The following is an 18,245-nucleotide window of genomic DNA, read 5'->3' on the forward strand; positions in this document are numbered from 1 at the left end:
GAATGCCCCTCACCCCTAGGGAGACATTATATTGTCTACAGATGCTTTAAAGATCAGAAATTATATTTTTTACAGATGCTTGCTAGGTTGGTGGGCACGTGTGTTAGAATCACGTGGGGGCTTTTTTCCAAACCGCTCAAGCCTCCTCAACCTTCCACACCCCCTCACGCCACTCTCAAGGTTCTGAGGGACCCTTTTGAGCCTCTGGAGCGCACCGTGTCGCTTGGGGTGGGGACAGGAAAAAAGACCAACAGCTACTTCTCCACGCTCATTCAGCTGCTTCAATTCTGGACGCTGCCCCTTTGGTTACGCAAGTTCCCTCACCGACCGGGCGTTTACTCTGCACCGGGGCTGCCCTTGACCTCGTTTTAATGGGCATCATCCCCGGTTCAGGGCAAGAAGCTCTGACATCCACGTCCCATGTGATGCTCGCCAGCAGGGGGCGTCATGACGATCGCTGTCCTGGGGAGGAAGTCGCTGAAGTGAGGAGAGGCCAGGCCGGCCGTCCAGCCCGTGGCTGTGGAGGAGACTCCCGTGCATGTCCCAGCCCAGCACCCGGCCACCTGGCTGGCACAGGGGAGGCGTTAGGTCAGAGAGCCCAGGAGTCGGGGGGCAAGCCTCCCAGAGCCTTGTCCTGGCTGCATCTTGAAGGCACTGTGAGCACAGATTTAAGGAGAGGAAGGGGTGAGCCTTTGGTGGGGAGGAGGAGTCAAGGTGGCCCCAAGCCAGGGAAGCAGCCATGCAGATGCCCCAGAGGGAAGAAAGCCAGGGGCTTCGTGCCAGAGGCCTTGAGGCCACATCGGGACCGACATCACGAGTGGGTCCCTGTGAAATGGCTGTAGACCTGCAGGTCCCTGGAAATGCTGTAGCTTTCTTGCCGTGGGCATCTACACGCACCTCTGGTCGCGGGATGAGTAAATCTGGGTGTTCACCTGCAGACAGTCCCCAGCTTGGGGCACGCTTCGCCAGCCACGCAGTGTCCAGGTGGCTGAAACAGAGCCGGGGTCCTCCTGGTCTGTGAGGGCACTGCACCCCCACGAATTGGCTCCCGTACGCCCTGTGGCTGGGTCACACTTGCCTCACAGCCTGGGGGAGCTGGAAGTGGAGGGTCGCCACGTGGGGCTTCCTCCTTCTCCATCCAGAGCCACGTTCTCCAGCTGGCAGCAACCCTTCCAACGTCATGGTCACCCTCCCCCAGCCCTCCTCTGGCCCAGGAGGGTCTCCCCTTTTTGTCACATTCTCAGCACCCCTGTGGTATGTGCACAGCACCCCCCTCCTCCTGGGGCCTCCCTGGGCTCCTCCCCCAGGCCCAGCAGCAGTAGACGCTGGATTTACGTAAATGCCACCTCTGGCCGAGGAACCACGAGACCAGAGGGGGTCCCTGTTCCGGGGCACAGCAGGTGCCCGCTGCAGAGTTCCAGCCCCCGGGAGTCAGTGTCAACCTGGATCAGAGAGCCCAGTCAGGGTCACTCTGACTGGTGGCCCCTCTGCCCAGGGGTCCCCATCAGGGAGAGGGGTCACACACCGACGCCCTGAACCTGACCTGTGAGTCTTCAGACAGCACTGCTGAAAGCCTGGTTCCTGCCATCCTGGAGGAAGATGATGGAGCCATCTGCAAGCTGCAATGCGGTCACCTCTCTGGCTCCGTTTGTCACGTGGCAAAGAAGTTGCTGCCTTGACCCCTCACTGCGCAGACCGGAAGACGAGATCTTTCAAGGTCCGTGCAGTAGTCTCTGTGCCAGGGGGCCCTTCCGTAGGTAGCCCAAGGCCTCAAGTGTTATAACTTGACTAAGACAGATATCTTTTATAAATGTAGTGCTTAATTTGCTGCACACCAAAATACTTTGCATTTGAAATTAAATTACCTCATTATTTGAGTCTTAGCCAGGATTTCCAGAACTTTATATAGATGATTCTTCTAGCAATCCGAGAACCATTTGATGAGCAGCTACTAAGTTTCGGAATGACGCATTAAACATACGGGGCCTGTACATGAAACACGCGTGTTTGAGGGGCGCTGGCAGCCTGCCCTCGTGAAGACCCTCGTTCTGCCTCTCCCCGTGTCCCAGATGAGGGGCGTGAGGCCTGACAGGCTTCGTGCATCGCTCAGGGCCACGCTCAGCCAGTGTGACCTCGCCTCGCCTCTCTGTCTAAGGCCCGCATGTGTCCCCTTACAGAAGTGCCTCTTCAGGAAGACGACCCGCCTCGCACACTCGGCGTTCACGGCGGTGGCTGTGGAGCTGCCTTTCCCGCCATCCGCCTCTACCAGCCAGAGGTGCCCCGGGCATCTGGCCCCCTCCTCCGTGGATCTGCCGCAGAAGCAGGGATGCCGGGAGGTGGCGGGTAGGGACGTGGAACCTCTGGATTCAGAACCGCAGTGTCCTCAGAAACAATTTCATCATCTTCAGGATCACCCAGCAGGGACAACGTCGCGCTAACTACAGTCCTAACGTAGCCGCCGTCACGGAGTGTCTGCGTGTGCAGGCGCCTCGCTAAGCACTTAGTACAGCCCTTGGCCCCTGGATCTGCAGGTTCCCCGCCCACGGTCCCGAGGGCCGCCCGGCCCTCCCCATTCTGTATACGGGACTAGAGCATCCGCGGATTTGGTACCACGGGGTCCTGGAACGCATGCCCCGTGGGTACAGGGGATGATCGTATTTCATTTGGTCCTCATGAAAGCACCGTCCCATGTGTGCCATTATCCCCGTTTTACAGATGAGGAGACTGAGGCTTCCAGAAGTGAGGTGTCTTGCCCAGAGTCACCCTGCGGCAAAGTGGCAGAGCCAGAACTTGGCCCCAGTGTGTCAGACCCCTGCCCCCCAGGGCTTCACTGCCTCCGGCACCTGCTCCCGGCAGCCCAGGTGGCCTCAGCTGTGCCACAGCCTGCAGCCCAGAGCCTGGTGCTCGTTCTTTCTCTGGATGGACAGACGGATGCTCTGCAGATGTGCTGCGATGACTAAATAAGATGGTGTTGTCGGATGTAGAGTCTGGCCCGCAGCTCAAGGAGCTGTAGGGAAGCTGAGGGCAGAGTCTCCAGGGAGAACGGCAGCCTGGAGCACCTGCTGCCCTTGTTGGTCAGGCCCCTCTGGAACCAGGGGGTCCTGGAGCAGAGGGCGCTTGTCCCAGTGTTGGGCCCCATGCCGCGTGCCTCCCGCCCCGTCCCGCCATCAGTCACGGGGTCGTTTGGAAGGAGAGCTTGGTGGGACGGGCCCTCTGAGGCAGCCCCTCCAGGCCCTCGTCCAGGTGACTTGGAAAAGCAGACACGTTATAGAGGTTTGCAGATGCCATCCTGGGTCTACCAGGAAGGCGGCAGAAATTTCAGTGGAAGCTGTTTCGTTCTCGGCAAAAGCTCGTATCTGACCAAATGAAACAGATTCTATTCCTAAAACCTTCTGATGGGGCCAATCACAGATCAGCAGAGAAGGCCTGCAGCCGTATGCTCAGGAAGCCCGCACCAGGGCCTGGCAGTGCCCTGCTGTGCCCGCCTCTGCACCGGCTCCTTGCCTTGTGCCCCTTCACTCAACCCTTGGAGGTCATCACCCCGTTCCCCTCTCACCGATGTGAGTGACAGAGCCGACTCGGGTTCCAGGCTGGGCCAGGTTCAGAAGCGCTCCGTGTCTGCCCTTCTTCCTGTCTGTCTCCTGTGCTCTGAACGTGACCGTGTGCTCTGCGTCCAGCGTCACTGAGTCCCACGGTCTGAAGGCGCGTTGCATCCCGGCGGCACTGGGCAGGCTTGTGAGGGCGGCGGTCCAGCAACGCTTCCCACTCTTGCTTCAGCCAGAGTGAAGAGAGTGAAATAATCACTTTTCCATGAGCGCCTTCTGAGCATCTTTTGTCGGAAAGCGAGTGCCCACTGCCCCGTTGATTGTGACAAGAAGCCATTCTAAGACATAAAGTTGGCAAGAGGGCTTTAAAAGGAACTCGGGCAGAGCAATTCCTGCCTGCGTAAGAACCCACCAGCAGAGGCAGCAGGAAAAGATGAGCTAGATAAGTTGAGTTTACTGAACACCCAAGTTCTTAAAACTGAAGGCAGCGCGGGATTCAGGTGAGCATCAGGGCTGGTGGGCAGGTGGAAATCTTCTCCCCAAACTCCAGAATGTTCTCAGTCGGCTTTAAACTGTGACCATAGATGTGGCTGGTCAAGAAGAGCCTCAAAAGGAGACTGGAAGCCGTGTAGACGGGAAGGGGCTGTTGATTCCAGGACTGGAATTTGTTCACCCCAGGCTTGGAAGGATGTTAAATGGCCAGGAACCCCCGCTGGCTGGGTCCTGGTGTTTTATGTCAAGCTGCCTTATCTCCCACGGAGAGCTCCTTTGGTTGGAGGGAGGGTGATGGGAAAGAAACAAATTAAGCCGAAAGCAGAAGGACGCACCCTCTGCCCACCACCCTACACCACAGGCTCTTCCTGGCAAGACGGCCCAGCAGGGCTCGGGCAAAACCAGCCACCTGAGCACCCGGTGGGCTCAAGGAGTTGAAGGGAGCACATCGGAGCATCGCCGTACCTGGGAAAGGTGGCCACGCCCCTAGGCCCCTGGGCCTCGTCCAAGGGCCTTGGCTCTGAAGGGTATTCTGGGGCCAGGGGTCAGCTGTACCAGCCGAGGCCCCCCGGCCAGCACGCCTGTGTGGGCCCTTCCTGCAGGACTATCTGTCAGAGAAACCCCTGACCTCCGAGCACGCCGGCCCCCACTCCTAAATCCCCCACATCTGGGGCTCCGTCCAGAAGCACGGACACGTTTCCTGGTGCCCAGCTGATGCAGACCTCAGCGACACAGGGGCTGTAGCTCTTGTCAGCAGGGTCGCGGCAAAGGCGCGGACAGAGAACCAGGCACATCAGCTGGGCCCCGCGTAGCTTGTGAAAAGCCGCGTCCTGCTTCTCAGATGCCCTCTCTTCGTCCTCCTTGCCCTTCCGTGGGATACCATCAAAATGGCCTTTTCGGTGTTTCAGTGTTCCACTTGGTAAAGCTTCTTCCTTCTGCTCTCATGGTTTTTATGTTACACGCGGACACGCTCCTGTGCCCGCCTAACACCAGGCCGATGAACGAAGGACAAGGGACAACGCCACAGTTGTCGCCTCTGTGTGTGTGTGTGTGTGTGTGTGTGTGTGGGCTCCCTCGGGGACGCTGGATGCTTTACAGGGAACGTGGTCAGTGTCTTAGCCTCTTGGGTGGCTGTGACCCTAGACCAGGCGGCCAAAGCAGCAGACACTGGTTTCTCACGGTTCTGAGGCTGCAAGTCCAAGATCATGGCCCCAGCAGACTGGGAGTCTGCGAGGCCCGTTCCCGACTCACAGACAGCCGTCTTTGGACTTTCTATAAAACTCGGTGCCTAAAAATTGCTAGTAGGGAGTTCCCACTGTGGCTCAGTGGGTTAAGAACCTGACTCGTGTCCATGAGGATGTGGGTTTGGCCCCTGGCCTCACTCAGTGGGCGAAGGATCCCTCACACTGCGGGAACAGCGAGGGAGCTCCCTGGGGTCTCTTTTAAGGCACCGCTTCCACTCCTGAGGCCCCACCCTCATGAGCTCATCACCTCCCAAAGGCTCCACCTGCTAAAGCCATCCTCCCCTTGGGGTTTGGATCTCCACACTCAGATTTGGGGGGACACAACATACAGCCCACAGCAAAGCCCATCAGCCTGTTTCAGACTCGACTGCTAATAAAGTTCCTCTCTGTTTTCAGCAACTGGAAGAAAAGCTCAAAGGACAGGCTGACTATGAAGAGGTGAAGAAAGAGCTCAAGTAAGTGTGGAGACACCAGCTCGGTTCACCAGCCGGGGCTCCTGGGGGAAAGGAAACGCTGCCAGCCCTTGGCTGACACTCCACCGCTGGGCCACGTCCCAGGCTACCCACCGTGGCAGGTGTTGGCACTCAGGCTCGTGCCTGAGTTCTTTGGACTTCTTATAAAACTCTGTGCATAGAAAATGCTGATAGAGAGTTCCCGCTGCGGCTCAGCAGGTTAAGAAGCCGACTGGTGTCCATGAGGATGTGGGTTTGATCCCTGGCCTCCCTCAGTGGGTTAAGGATCTGGCGTGGCCGTGGCTGTAGTGTAGGCCTGCGGCTGCAGCTCCGCATCAACGCTTGGACTGGGAACGTCCACGTGCTGCGGGTGCGACCCTCAAAAGAAAAAGAAAAAATTGCTGATAGGCGTAGAATCAGGGGAGATGCTGCCGTGATAGGAAATACAAAATATGAGCTTATTTTTTAGCGTTAAGTTCCCCAAACAGAAGAACAGAGCAAGAAGATGTTTTCCAGTTGAAAAAGTACTCGGGGCGTCACACCTGCCGGGCCCCCTGGACTCCGGCACTTTCTCTCCCCACCTCCACCCCAGAGGCAGCCGCGAACGCTCGTCGCCCCTCACGCTCATGCCCACTGCTCAGCCTGACCATCCGGCCTCAGACCCCCTCCCGCGACACCCGTGGCCCAGGCTCCTCCGCCCCTGCTGTGCCCGACCCTTCAGCCTGGCGGAGGTGACAGACACCCGCGGCTTCCGCCGTCGCCTCGAAATTGCTGCCCTGGTCTTGGCTTCTCCCTCCGGTCCCTCCAGGAGACCCCTCCACCCTGGCCCCTTCCTTCCTACTCCTTCCTGCTCAGCCATCAGCTCTTTTCTCTCTCGGTGACATTTTTAATTTCTCCTTTTAAAATAAGCCTACACCCACTCACCATGCTGTTTTCTGGATCCTTAAATCCATTCCCTCGGGTTCGTTAAAATAGCCCATTGGAAGGCCTCTTGGACCTTCTCACCGCCCCAGCAGTAGCCTTCCTGGGGCTCCCCTCACTCCCGTACCCCCAGGGGCACACGGCCTCTGGCAGCGCCTCCTAGACAACGCCTAGACTCTGCAGGTGCCACCTCTAAGAGCCCTGTCCTTTCCCCCTCCTCGTTTCCAACGTAGAGGGTGTAGTTTTTACTTCTGTACCCACCTCACCATCACTGCCCTCTTCTTCCCCCTCAGAAGAAAAAAATGTGGAGTTCCTGTCATGACTCAGCAGGTTAAGAACCTGCCTGGTATCCACGAGCACCTGGGTTCGATCCCTGGCCTCGCTCAGTAGGTTAAGGACCCAGCGTGCCCTGAGCGGCAGCGTAAATCCCAGGCTCCCTCCACCCCACCCCAGGGGGCTGTAAAGCGTCTTGCTTCTTCAAGGCCCTTCCTAGATGCTGAGCCACTCCTGACCCGCAGGAACCCTGCAGGTGATTCTGGGCGCCAGTGGAATCAGCTGGCAGTCAGTTTGTTGAGTCAATGAAGAGCCACTGACGTTTTTAGTATAAACTTATAAAGGCACTAAGTCCTTCCTTACTTGACCCTAAGGACGCTCTCACGCGGGAAGGTAGCGGCGGACAACGTGACAGCCACTAAGAAAAGACAAGCTCATCCAGACTGCTCGCCTCTTCTCTCCTGGCTGCTGCAATGCGGCCCAGTTATTGTTCTCAGACACTCGTCATAAAACACAATTATGAGGTTCACCCTCAACAGCTCCTCCTTGTTCCCGTTTTGCTAGTTTAAAGGACAGAGGCCAGCACGAAACCACGAGCGCAGGGAAGCTAAGAGCAGTGGCGGGCGCCTTACGGAACCTCCCGGTGGCCGAGGCAAAGAGGGGTCTCTGGGGCCATGGGCGAAGTTTCTACACGCGCCCCTCTCTGCGCGTCACCACCATGCAGCCTGAGGAAGAGCCGAGGCTGGAGTCACGGCTGGGAGAGCACAGGTGGCCCAGTGCCCAGGCTGGAAGCTGCCCTCATCTCACCTTCCCACCTGGAGGGTGAGGGGAGCACCCCGGCTCCTTGGGGCCACATGGACCCACAGAAGGAAAGGGCTCTCCCTGCATGCGGAAGGCTGCAGACAGCAGTCCTGAGCGCCCGCGCTCAGTCAGCTCTCGGACTTGTCGAAACAGGTGGAGAGCAGAGCGGTTTCCATGATAAGGAGAACAAAGGAGAAGCGAGCCTTGCTCCCACACCTTGGAGGCGGCTCCTTCCCCAGCCCGAGCCGCAGAGAAGCTCCGCGTTTGAGCCGTCCAGCTGTGGGACCTCGCTCTCGGCCCGTCCCCCTGGACCCCAGCGCGCCAGCTGCCCAGCGCACGTGAGGGGCAGTGGCCGGGGGCATAGGGTCCTCCCCCCGCACCCCCGCCCCGGGCTTCCTCGTCACAGCCTTGCAGTCCCTCTCAGTTTTACAAATACATTCCACTCCCGGCAATGTTATGTCTGCGTTCAACTTCACTTTAAAATTATACTCGGAACAGACCTGGTGTGACTCCATATGGAGTGATTTACATGCTGGGCAAGAAACTTTTGCTGGCCAACTGCTAGTTGAATAGTGATTCCAGAGCCGCTATCAGATGATCAGGCTGCCAGGGAAGTCGTTCAAGTTGTCAGCTCCTCCGTTCCTGGAGAGCAGGAAACTGGGACGTGACTGCTCTTTTGGGGGGCCGCCCGCAAAGGTCCGAGCAGGAGGTAACCGCTCTGTCTTGCCCCCCGCAGCATCCTGAAATCCATGGAGTTCGCACCCTCCGAAGGAGCTGGGACGCAGGTACGTGCTTTCGCTTTGCCCTACGTGCAAGTGAGCGCCCGCGGCGCTGCTTCGCGGTCGTGAGGTTTCTCTGCTACCCTCCTTCCCAGCTGACGAGTAACTCCTCAAAAATACTTAACCAAGTTCAGGCAAATTAGCTTTCATTTAAAAGGGGCAGGAAGAGGGAAGTATGTGTGTTTCAATTTGGGAACTGAGTTCACTGGAATTAAAGAGTTTTAACTTGGGCGGGTCCTGAGAACGTGGATTAAAACAAGTTCAGGAGTTCCCGCTGTGGTGCAACAGGATTGGCAGCATCTCTGCAGCACCGGGGACGTAGGTTCCATCCCCGGCCCAGCACAGCGGGTTAAAGGATCCAGCGTTGCTGCAGATGCGGAGTAGGTCACAATTGCGGCTTGGACCTGACCCCTGGTCTGGGAACTCCAGGTGCTGCGGGATGGCCAGAAAAGACACCACCACCACCAATTTCGGCTTGTGTAAAAGATCAGCCCCAAATGGACCTGCCTAGAGCTTTCATTGTTCACTGCCTCGCGTGGACGAGGAAGAGGGGCAAGGTGACAGTGGCACACAGTAACCCCGTGGCCACTTAAAGTATTCACTCATCACATGGAATCCGGCCTCTGTGGTCCAGAAGGCAGCTGACTCTTGGTGGCTGGCACCCCAAAAGGTCCCCTGTGTAGGGGCTCCCCAACAGGTTTTGGGGTGCCACAGCCTGTCCCATCCCCACACAAAGCGTAGTTCTAGATGCTCGGATCTGGGGACAGACTAGAGAATGACGCGCTCTTGGGAAGCTGCGTGAGCCTAGAGAGGGGCAGATGCCTTTAGCTGAACTGAGCTGCTTCAAAGAGGAGCTCGAGTGCTCTCCGCGTGTGCAGAGCATCCTCCAGGGGTCGGAGCGGGGGCCGTGGGGTCCGGGGGCCCCGGGGGCGGGGGGGTGGCCGGCCCCACAGTGAGCCCGCTCTGCCTCGTCTAGGACGCATCCAGGCCCCTGGAGGTGCTGCTGCTGGAGAAGAACCGCTCGCTGCAGTCCGAGAACGCCGCCCTGCGCATCTCCAACAGCGACCTGAGCGGTAGGTTCACAGGGTCTCGCACCCGTGCTCGGCCCTCCCGGGGCCGAGGAAGAGGAAGGCGAACCGTGAGTCTGGGCCGATGCATGGCGGGCGTCACCGGGCCATGAGCACCTTGACCAAGGAGGGTCCGTCTCCGTGGCCTCCTCACTCCCCCTCCCGCTCGGAGACGGTCCAGGCGCGGCGCGCGGCGTGGCCGCAGGGCGTCTGCGGAGGGCAGGCAGGGCCGCGAGGCAGCGGCGGCGGCGGGCAAGCCCAGGAGGGCGCGGACGGTGGCTTCCTGGCGTCTTCCTAGTGTGCGGCTCTCCCGTGGTGCTTCCGGGGCTGCCCTTCCCGGCTCAGTGGAGCTTTTCTTCCTTTGTCAGGTTTTCCTTGGGAACGCCTCCCCCATCCTTAGCCTTTCTTTGCTCGTCCCAAAGTGGTGGCGTCACTGACTGCTTCGGGTTTTGGCAGCTGGTAAAGCGTTTAAGAGTGTCGCGGGCTCCGATGATATTTCATTGTTAAAATGTGCGCGCCTTCGATCGAGTGGACTCGGTGCGGTGCATTCGCCTCAGAGCAAGTGGTGTGAGGATCCGTTGGTCCCAAAATGTCAGTGTTTGCTGCTCCTCAGGTGGGGCCCTTCTGGTTAGAGCTCGAATGCGAGCGGCCCGATGAGAGGCCCGCGACCTGCCGACTCTTTACTGTGTGTGGTACCGGCTCCTTGTCACGTTAGGAGTTTGAATCTATGTCAAGGGGAACTCTCCAGGCTGCAACGTACAAGAAAGGTGCAAACATGAAATGCATGTTGCTTGTTTCGGGGGGCCTCGTTTGGCTAATTAAAAAATTCAATCGAAAAACAAACCAACCCACCTCATTGGCCCTTGGAAAATCTGCACTTTTTTTTTTTCCCTTTTGCGGGGCAAACTTTGCATCTTGGTCTTGGTTTTTTTTTCCCTTTTGAATCCCCCATAATGCATTATGTTTGCCCTTCCTTGTAGGGTCAGCCAGGAGAAAAGGGAAAGACCAGCCTGAGAGTCGGCGTCCTGGACCTTTGCCGGCCTCCCCTCCTTCTCAGTTGCCCCGAAACACGGGGGAGCAGGCTTCCAATACTAATGGTACACACCAGTTCTCACCAGCGGGGTTAACGCAAGACTTTTTCAGCTCAGCCCTGGCAAGCCCCAGCCTACCCCTGGCTTCTACGGGAAAATTTGCACTAAACTCTCTCCTCCAACGACAGCTAATGCAGTCCTTCTACTCCAAGGCCATGCAGGAAGCAGGAAGCACAAGCATGATTTTTTCAACAGGTCCATACAGCACAAACTCCATATCTTCCCAAAGTCCATTACAACAAAGCCCAGATGTAAATGGCATGGCCCCATCTCCCAGCCAATCAGAAAGTGCTGGGAGCGTCTCCGAGGGCGAGGAGATAGACACTGCAGAAATCGCCCGGCAGGTGAAAGAGCAGCTGATCAAGCACAATATCGGACAGCGCATTTTCGGACATTACGTCTTGGGACTGTCTCAAGGGTCCGTGAGCGAGATTCTGGCCCGGCCCAAGCCCTGGAATAAACTGACGGTTCGCGGCAAGGAGCCCTTCCACAAGATGAAGCAGTTCCTCTCGGACGAGCAGAACATCCTGGCTCTTCGCAGCATCCAAGGCAGACAAAGAGGTGAGAGGCTGGCGTGGGCCGGCGCCCACGCGCGCGCGAGCCCGTCCCGGAGCTGTGTGTGCCTGAGTGTGTCTGCGTGTGTGTCCAGACATTTGCACACCGCGTCGGGCATGACGCTCTCAGTCCTGCCACTTCCGGAGCCCAAGGGGCGGCGGGCCTGAGCCTTGCGAGTCTGGCCTCCAAGACGCAGCACCTCACCCGTAGCAGATGCGGTGTTTCCATACCGCGTACCGAGTCCGAGGGAAGGACCCCCCCGGGCGTCATCCTGCCCCATTTCGCATCTAGCGGCCCTTTCGCCTTTGGGTGCTGGCCTCACGTGGGGAGGGGCCCGTGGGTACCGCCCAGCCCCAGGGCAGCAGCCCCGGCCGGGCCCGGTCCTCACACTGCACCGGCTCCGCGGGGAGAGCAAACCGACCCTGCCCGCCCTCCTCTCCCCTCCGCACAAGAGGGGGCCTGTCCCCTGTCAGCTCGCCCCCTGCCCCAAGCTGACCTCCGGGTAGCGAGTTGGGTAGCATCACGAGCGAAACATACCTGCCTCGAGTGAAATACAAGAAAGTGTGATTAAAACACCCTTCCTACCCGCCCTCCATAAACCCCGGCCCAGTCCACCCCATCCCCAACTGCAGGGACTCCGTTCCTCTTTAAAGACAGGGGCTCCTTCTGCCCAGTCAGCAGTGACAGAGAAAGGGAGTCTTCTCAGACGCATCGAAACACCCCGAAATTCAGATTCCAGCCGAGAAGGGAGGCGCCTCACACGGCGTCACCCGGGACATCGAGCCTTTTACGGCCGTGTCCGCTGAAATTGACTGTCTCTGGATGACTCATGTGAGCTTCGCTCCGGGGCTGGTGGGCGGCAGAGCTTCCTCCGTTTGACCCTCACGGCGTCAGGGCCGGAGGCCGCCTCTTAGGCCTGCCCGGTGTCCTTGGGCAGCAGGGCCTCGGCCTCCGCAAGCCGGTCAGCCAGGGCAGGGCCTCTCAGAAGTTTCTCACAACTCCCCAGGGGCGCAGGGAGCCCTGAGCCCTCTCTGTAGTGCCAGGCGGCTCAGATTTCATGTCACGCAGCCCATATCGTCAACACCACCATCCCCCTGATTGTTTTGTTCTTACCACACTTGTTTTTCAACAGAGAATCCAGGCCAGAGCCTGAACAGACTATTTCAGGAAGTACCGAAACGAAGAAATGGGTCTGAAGGTATGTTGCAGGCAGGTGTTTTTCTTTGCAGTTAGTAACCTAGGAAGCAGCATGTCCTTAGCTGTGTATTTGGGTTAAAACTGTACAGTGTGATTCTGGCCTGGAACCTGATGGAAAAACAGAGCTAGTAAGTATAAAACAAAGCACGGGTTCGAGTACGCACGGCCCCTGCCTCCTGAGCTGCCCGCGCTCTACCGAGCGCAAGAGAGGTGCACAGGGGCGGCACCACTAAGAATGAGCCCCCAAAGTGCAAACCCCAACCCCCTTCAGATTCACATTATGCCTTTCCTCGTTTTCTCAGAAGCAGGCGCAAGAATAACATTTGTTGCTCTGAGCAAAATCAGACAACTGAGTCAGATGAGATACTGCTGCTTCCTTGATCCCCCCTGAGCTCTGAAATCCGTGGACGGTGCTACCGAGCGGACAGGTTCCTGATGGAACCGGCGAGCCGGCCCCCACTGCACTTCTCGGAGTCTCATCTTTAATGGGGTTTCGGCCTGGTGGCCGGCTCGAATTTAAATGGCTTAATGTGGCGGTTTGTCTTGAGTAAGGCAGTGACGAAGTAGAGCATGCGGACGGCTTCCGGGAAGGACTGGGGCCAGCCCCCCGGGGCCCCGGTTGCTCCAGTGCGTCTGTATGTGTGGCTGCCCAGCAGAGCATCACCATGCCACCCAGAGACTGAATCCCTGTCCTTTAGAAGTGTCCGCTGGCTTCTCTCCTTGTTCATAAATTTTAAAAAGACAGGATGTGATTAGAGACCCGAAATTTTTAACTTAAGCCCTCAGCCTCTTCCTCTTGTACTTCCAAACGATGGCGAAGCAGCCTCAACCCTTTGCCCCCTCCCCGCCGCCACCCGTTTGCCCTCTTGGGGGTTCCGGTCTCAAGTACACGCACAGAGCCTTGAATGTGGTCCTAAGCCAAAGCTGTGGTTGGAGGTGCTTTTCAATGACTCACGAAGAAGCATTGCCTTTTAATCCTTGATCTTTTTTTTTTTTTTTTCTTTTTTTTAATACTGGGTTAAATGATTTGCTCTCCCTGGCCCCAACCCACGGGTGACCTCCAGCTTGGGTGATCTAAGAGCTTATCCCACTGGCCGAATACTCTGACGCCAGGCTGAGTCAGCAGGAAGCCCTTCCTGCACGGGGCCAGGGTACCTGCTGTGAAATTGCACGCACAGCAGGTACAGGTAACCGGAGGCCACGCCTGCCTCCTCGTCATCACTGGCCTCAACTCAGGAGCTCTTTATCTGAGTGACATCTTTGTGCAGCACTAAATCTTGTTCCCGGTGTGGCTGTGATGTCATTGGTGTGGCTTTTCCCCCTGCAGGTAACATCACCACCCGGATCCGAGCCTCAGAGACCGGGTCCGACGAAGCAATCAAGTCCATCCTGGAACAGGCCAAAAGGGAGCTGCAAGTGCAGAAAACCGGTACGGAGTCCAGGTCTTTGACCACTGTCTTTCTCGCTCGATTGAAAGAATTGTCATGAGCGCCCTGGTCCGTAGAAATTAACTTGGGGAAAAGAAAAAAAAAAAAAAAACCCACAATAGAATGCATCTTTTCAGGCATTTAGGCAAGCGAGGTCTGTGCGCTGTGTATTTTGCTAATAGTTAGCATTCTTTCTGTGTCGGTCCCTCGCATTGACTCAAGAACGTAGCCTTGAAGTTCCCGTCGAGGCACAGCAGAAATGACTAGGAACCATGAGGTTTCGGGTTCGACCCCTGGCCTCACTTAGTGGGTTAAGGATCCGGCTTTGCGGTGAACTGTGGTGTAGGTCGCAGACGCAGCTCAGATCCTGCGTTGCTGTGGCTGTGGCGTGGGCCGGCAACTATAGCTCCAATTCAACCTCTAGCCTGGGAACCTCCATAGGTATGCCAGGAGTGCAGCCCTAAAAAGAAAAAAAAAAAAAAAAAAGGATGTCGCCCTGGCCTAGAATCGCCGTGACTGAAATTAGCAAGTCGTTCATATCAAGGTCCCCTTTTTTATTGCCAGACAGGCTTGTGTTATTTGGGTATCTACTTGACCAAAGACTGGTGAAAAATGAAATCTAACAGCTCTTTGATGGGACGAGCGTTGCCAGGGAGGAGCAGGCGGTTCTCAAGGACGGATGTCCACCTCTGCTGTGAGCCCACTTGGGGAATCGGCCCTCAGCGCTCCCTGAGAGCTGCCTGGCCTAAGAGGAGAAAGCTCCCACATTTCAGCTTCTCTCCAGCTGAGCTGGACTGAGAGGCGCCCCGTGCTGTACACTCGGCTCCCACCTCCCGCTAGAGAGGAAACCGCATGCCCGGGTTTTCCTCCTGGGGTTCAGCACGGGCACACACCCTGCCCTGTGCCCACAAAGCCCCTGCTTGAAGGGTTCCCCTGGCCGCCCACCACCACCTGGTCGCTCTTCCAGGTTCCTGGGCCTGCCCACTGGCCCCCCATCGTCCTTCCCTTTCCCCCTCCCCCTTGGCGACCACAGTGTGGTCGCCCACCCAGAAGGGAGCCTGAGCGAACAAAACCACTGAAACTTTAGACCCTGGCACCTGAGAGTGTTACACTCAAAGTCGTCAGGGAGAGAGCGCCCAGGACAGAGTGTGGCCTGGCATCGGCACACGTGCCCCCCCATCACACCTGTGATCGTAAACCCTTTCCATTGCGGGGTCAGGGAGGCCTCGCGGGGTCACAGAGCAGTAGCGTTAGCCTCTCGCCACCACTCGGACAGGCTGCATGAACGTTTCACGAGGGGGGGCATGTTGGGGAAATAGAGCAGCGAGGGTCCCCCGAATCATCTGCCGTCGGGGGCAGGTCAGATTAGAATGACGCGAGCGGAAAAGCTCGTTCCGGACCCAAGGGGCGAGCCTGCCCCCTCCCCGCCCCGTCTCACCTCCGTGTGTGCTCCGCAGCAGAGCCGGCCCAGCCCTCCTCCACGGCCAGCGGCGGGAACTCGGACGACGCCATCCGCTCCATCCTGCAGCAGGCCCGCCGGGAGATGGAGGCGCAGCAGGCCGCCCTCGACCCCGCCTTAAAGCAGGCGCCGCTGTCGCAGGCCGACCTCACCATCCTCACCCCCAAGTTGATCGCCCCCGCGCCCACGTCGTCGGTGTCCAGCTACTCCCCGCTGGCCATCTCCCTGAAGAAGCCCCCCTCGGCACCCGAGCCCAGCGCCCCCGCTCCGCCCAACGCCCTGGCCCTGAAGAAGGAGCCCCAGGACGCGCCCGGGCTGGACCTCCCGGGCGCCGCCGACTCTGCACAGGGCGTCCTGAGACACGGAAAGAGCGAGCTGGGCCGAGGTGGCAGTGGCGGCGTGTGGAAGGACCACTGGTGGGGCGCCGTCCAGCCCGAGAGGAAGAGCAGTGCTCCCCCCGAGGACCCCAAGGCTGAAGAAGCTGGTGGCGGCGGCTGCGGCAGCAGCGGCGGGAAGGAGAAGGGCGGCGGCCAGGCGCGGGCCGAGCGCGGCCAGCTCCAGGGCCCCTCCTCGGCGGAGTACTGGAAGGACTGGCCCAGCGCCGAGTCGCCCTACTCCCAGGGCTCGGAGCTGAGCCTGACCGGAGCCAGCCGCAGCGAGACGCCCCAGAACAGCCCTCTGCCCTCCTCCCCGATCGTGCCCCTGTCCAAGCCCACCAAGCCCTCGGTGCCCCCGCTGACCCCCGAGCAGTACGAGATCTACATGTACCAGGAGGTGGACACCATCGAGCTCACCCGGCAGGTGAAGGAGAAGCTGGCCAAGAACGGCATCTGTCAGAGGATCTTCGGGGAGAAGGTACGGGGATGCGACACGGGGCCCGGGTTTTCCCGTCTCCCTTCCTCGCTTAGAACCGAGTGTCTCTGGGCAAGATGTGGCCGTCACCCATTCAGTTAACCCAAGACCCTCACGGCTCATCCGCTCCCAAACTTCTGGGGAGGCCGGTGAGCCAACGTTCTATTTGCTGCCTCCTCGTGGGGGCGCCAGGTTCCGGGGGAGGCCCCCCCACCCACTACAATCCTTCAGGTGTCTGGTCCCCCTGGGAGTGGGGTATGGAGTCGCCATTTGGCAGATAAGGAAACAGGCTCGGGGGAGTTAACCGTGCGCCCCCAGCTGACAGGTAACTGATTTCAAGTCGTGTCCCCGCCACCAAGTGGTGCCCACAGGGCCGTCTGCGGGCTGTTTCAGCCAAAAAGGATCTGGAGTCCAGAGAGAGGTGACCAGGGAGCAGAGAACCAGAAGGCACGCAACAGAAAGAGCAATGTCAGGCGTGATTGCACCTCTCTCATCATTCAGAAAGTGCTCGGTGGGAAGTTCCCGTTGTGGCTCAGCAGGTTACAAACCCGACTAGTATCCATGAGGGATGTGGGTTCCATCCCTGGCCTTGCTCAGTGGGTTAAGGATCCCGCATTGCTGTGGCTGTGGTGTTGGCCGGCGGCTGTAGCTCCCATTCGACCCTGAGCTTGGGAACGTCCACATGCTGCAGGTGCAACCCTAAAAAGGCAAAAAAGAGAGAGAGAGAGAGAGCATGGCTGAGTATTGTCCAGCCAGAGGGGTGAAGCAACTTGCCCAGGGATGCACAGCTTGAGGTGGCACGGGCAGAGCCGCGCAGGGCCCGGGCTGTGCCCAGGACTGGCCCTGACAACCCCTGTCTCTGCGTCCTCCATTCCTGGCTCATGAAAGTCCATGCGAATGGATGAGCTCCCAGGCCCTCTCTGTTCTTGGCACTTCCTGGTCACTGAGATTCCAGATAATGGGGATTTGCCAGGCCTGCAACAATATAAGATAAACGTAACCCCCAGGATCGTTTTAGAGGAAGCAATGGACTGCTGAGCGTGATGAGAAGCGCTCCTGTCCCCTAAAAGACCGCCTCCCCACGGGGCACGTGGCTGGGTCCGCAGTGGCCTCCGAGGGGCCCCCGTGGGGCCTCCCCCGAGACCTCCTCCCCCCTCTCGGGTCCCGCCTTCTTTCTGTCCAGGGTTTGCAGCGTACGTGCTATGCATCCTTGCAGTATGATTGTGAATTCTTTGTCCTGATTCCGCAAAAGGTGATGGGGTGAATAGAAATGAGGATGAGAATTTAAAGTCCCTTGAAATTTCTAGTTCAGTGTTGTAAAAATATCATTGGAGAACATTTAAATAGACATTTGTGCTCATGCCTTAAATTTAGCAGAGACTTAATAACATTGAACTTGTTTGGCCCATGAGTGCAGTTTATTCTGGAACTTGAGAACTTTTCAAAGAGTGATCGGATGCAGCCCCTAAATATCTCTGGGCGCATCTGTGTCCTGTGGGGGGTGTTTGTGCCCATACATATGTATGGCCATATGTGAGCGTAAGAAAAGCCGGGTATGTACGTGCAACTTGTCGATCGTCTGCAGCCAGCCTCCCTCCCAGGCTGGCTCCTCCCTGGCCACCAGCTCACCTCTGGGCCCTTACCATCGAGTAGGGTGGGATCAGAGAGAGCAGACCTTTCTAAATGCCAGCCTGGCCCAGCGCCAGCAAAGGAGACTGGCTCCCGCGTGCCGCCGGCATCCATTGCTGCTGCTCTACAGGGGTCCTTGCCCCCAGCACCTCGGCCTTTCCCGGCGCCACCAGGCAGAGAGCGAAATGGTCTCTGTGCTTCTTCCCCAGGTTGTCAGGACGACAGCCCTGCCGGCTTGGCAGGATCGAGACCCCCAGGGAGAGCCCCTCCCCTCCTCTCCCTGGGAGTCAAAAGCTGGGCCTCCAACTATGGGCCGCTGTGCCAGAGCCTCGGCCCACCAGTGATCTCGAAAAGCTTACCCCCACCACAGGCCGCCGCCACCCGCCAGGCAGTGGCTCTCCGTCCCAGGCATCCCTGCCACACAGCCACGTGCGTGTCACTGACGCGTTCTGCACCCTCAC

The 18,245-nt window shown here is 58.3% G+C and overlaps 1 protein-coding gene across 6 annotated transcripts in view; it reads left to right on the plus strand.

Annotated features, from left to right (window-relative positions):
• The window catches only part of CUX1 (cut like homeobox 1), a 352,855-nt gene that overhangs the window by 271,965 nt on the left and 62,645 nt on the right, over positions 1 to 18,245 (plus strand). For 3 of the 6 annotated variants that reach the window (XM_021086267.1, XM_021086265.1, XM_021086266.1), the window contains exons 12-18: positions 5,678 to 5,736; positions 8,465 to 8,513; positions 9,484 to 9,580; positions 10,555 to 11,226; positions 12,353 to 12,418; positions 13,745 to 13,846; positions 15,302 to 16,158. In XM_021086267.1, the coding sequence (XP_020941926.1) occupies positions 5,678 to 5,736; positions 8,465 to 8,513; positions 9,484 to 9,580; positions 10,555 to 11,226; positions 12,353 to 12,418; positions 13,745 to 13,846; positions 15,302 to 16,158 (1,902 nt within the window). The remainder of the gene's footprint in view (positions 1 to 5,677; positions 5,737 to 8,464; positions 8,514 to 9,483; positions 9,581 to 10,554; positions 11,227 to 12,352; positions 12,419 to 13,744; positions 13,847 to 15,301; positions 16,159 to 18,245) is intronic. The other 3 variants (XM_021086269.1, XM_021086270.1, XM_021086268.1) reach the window with 1 other exon arrangement.

The sequence above is a fragment of the Sus scrofa genome, chromosome 3, assembly GCF_000003025.6.
Source record: "Sus scrofa isolate TJ Tabasco breed Duroc chromosome 3, Sscrofa11.1, whole genome shotgun sequence".
Taxonomy (NCBI): Eukaryota; Metazoa; Chordata; class Mammalia; order Artiodactyla; family Suidae; genus Sus; species Sus scrofa.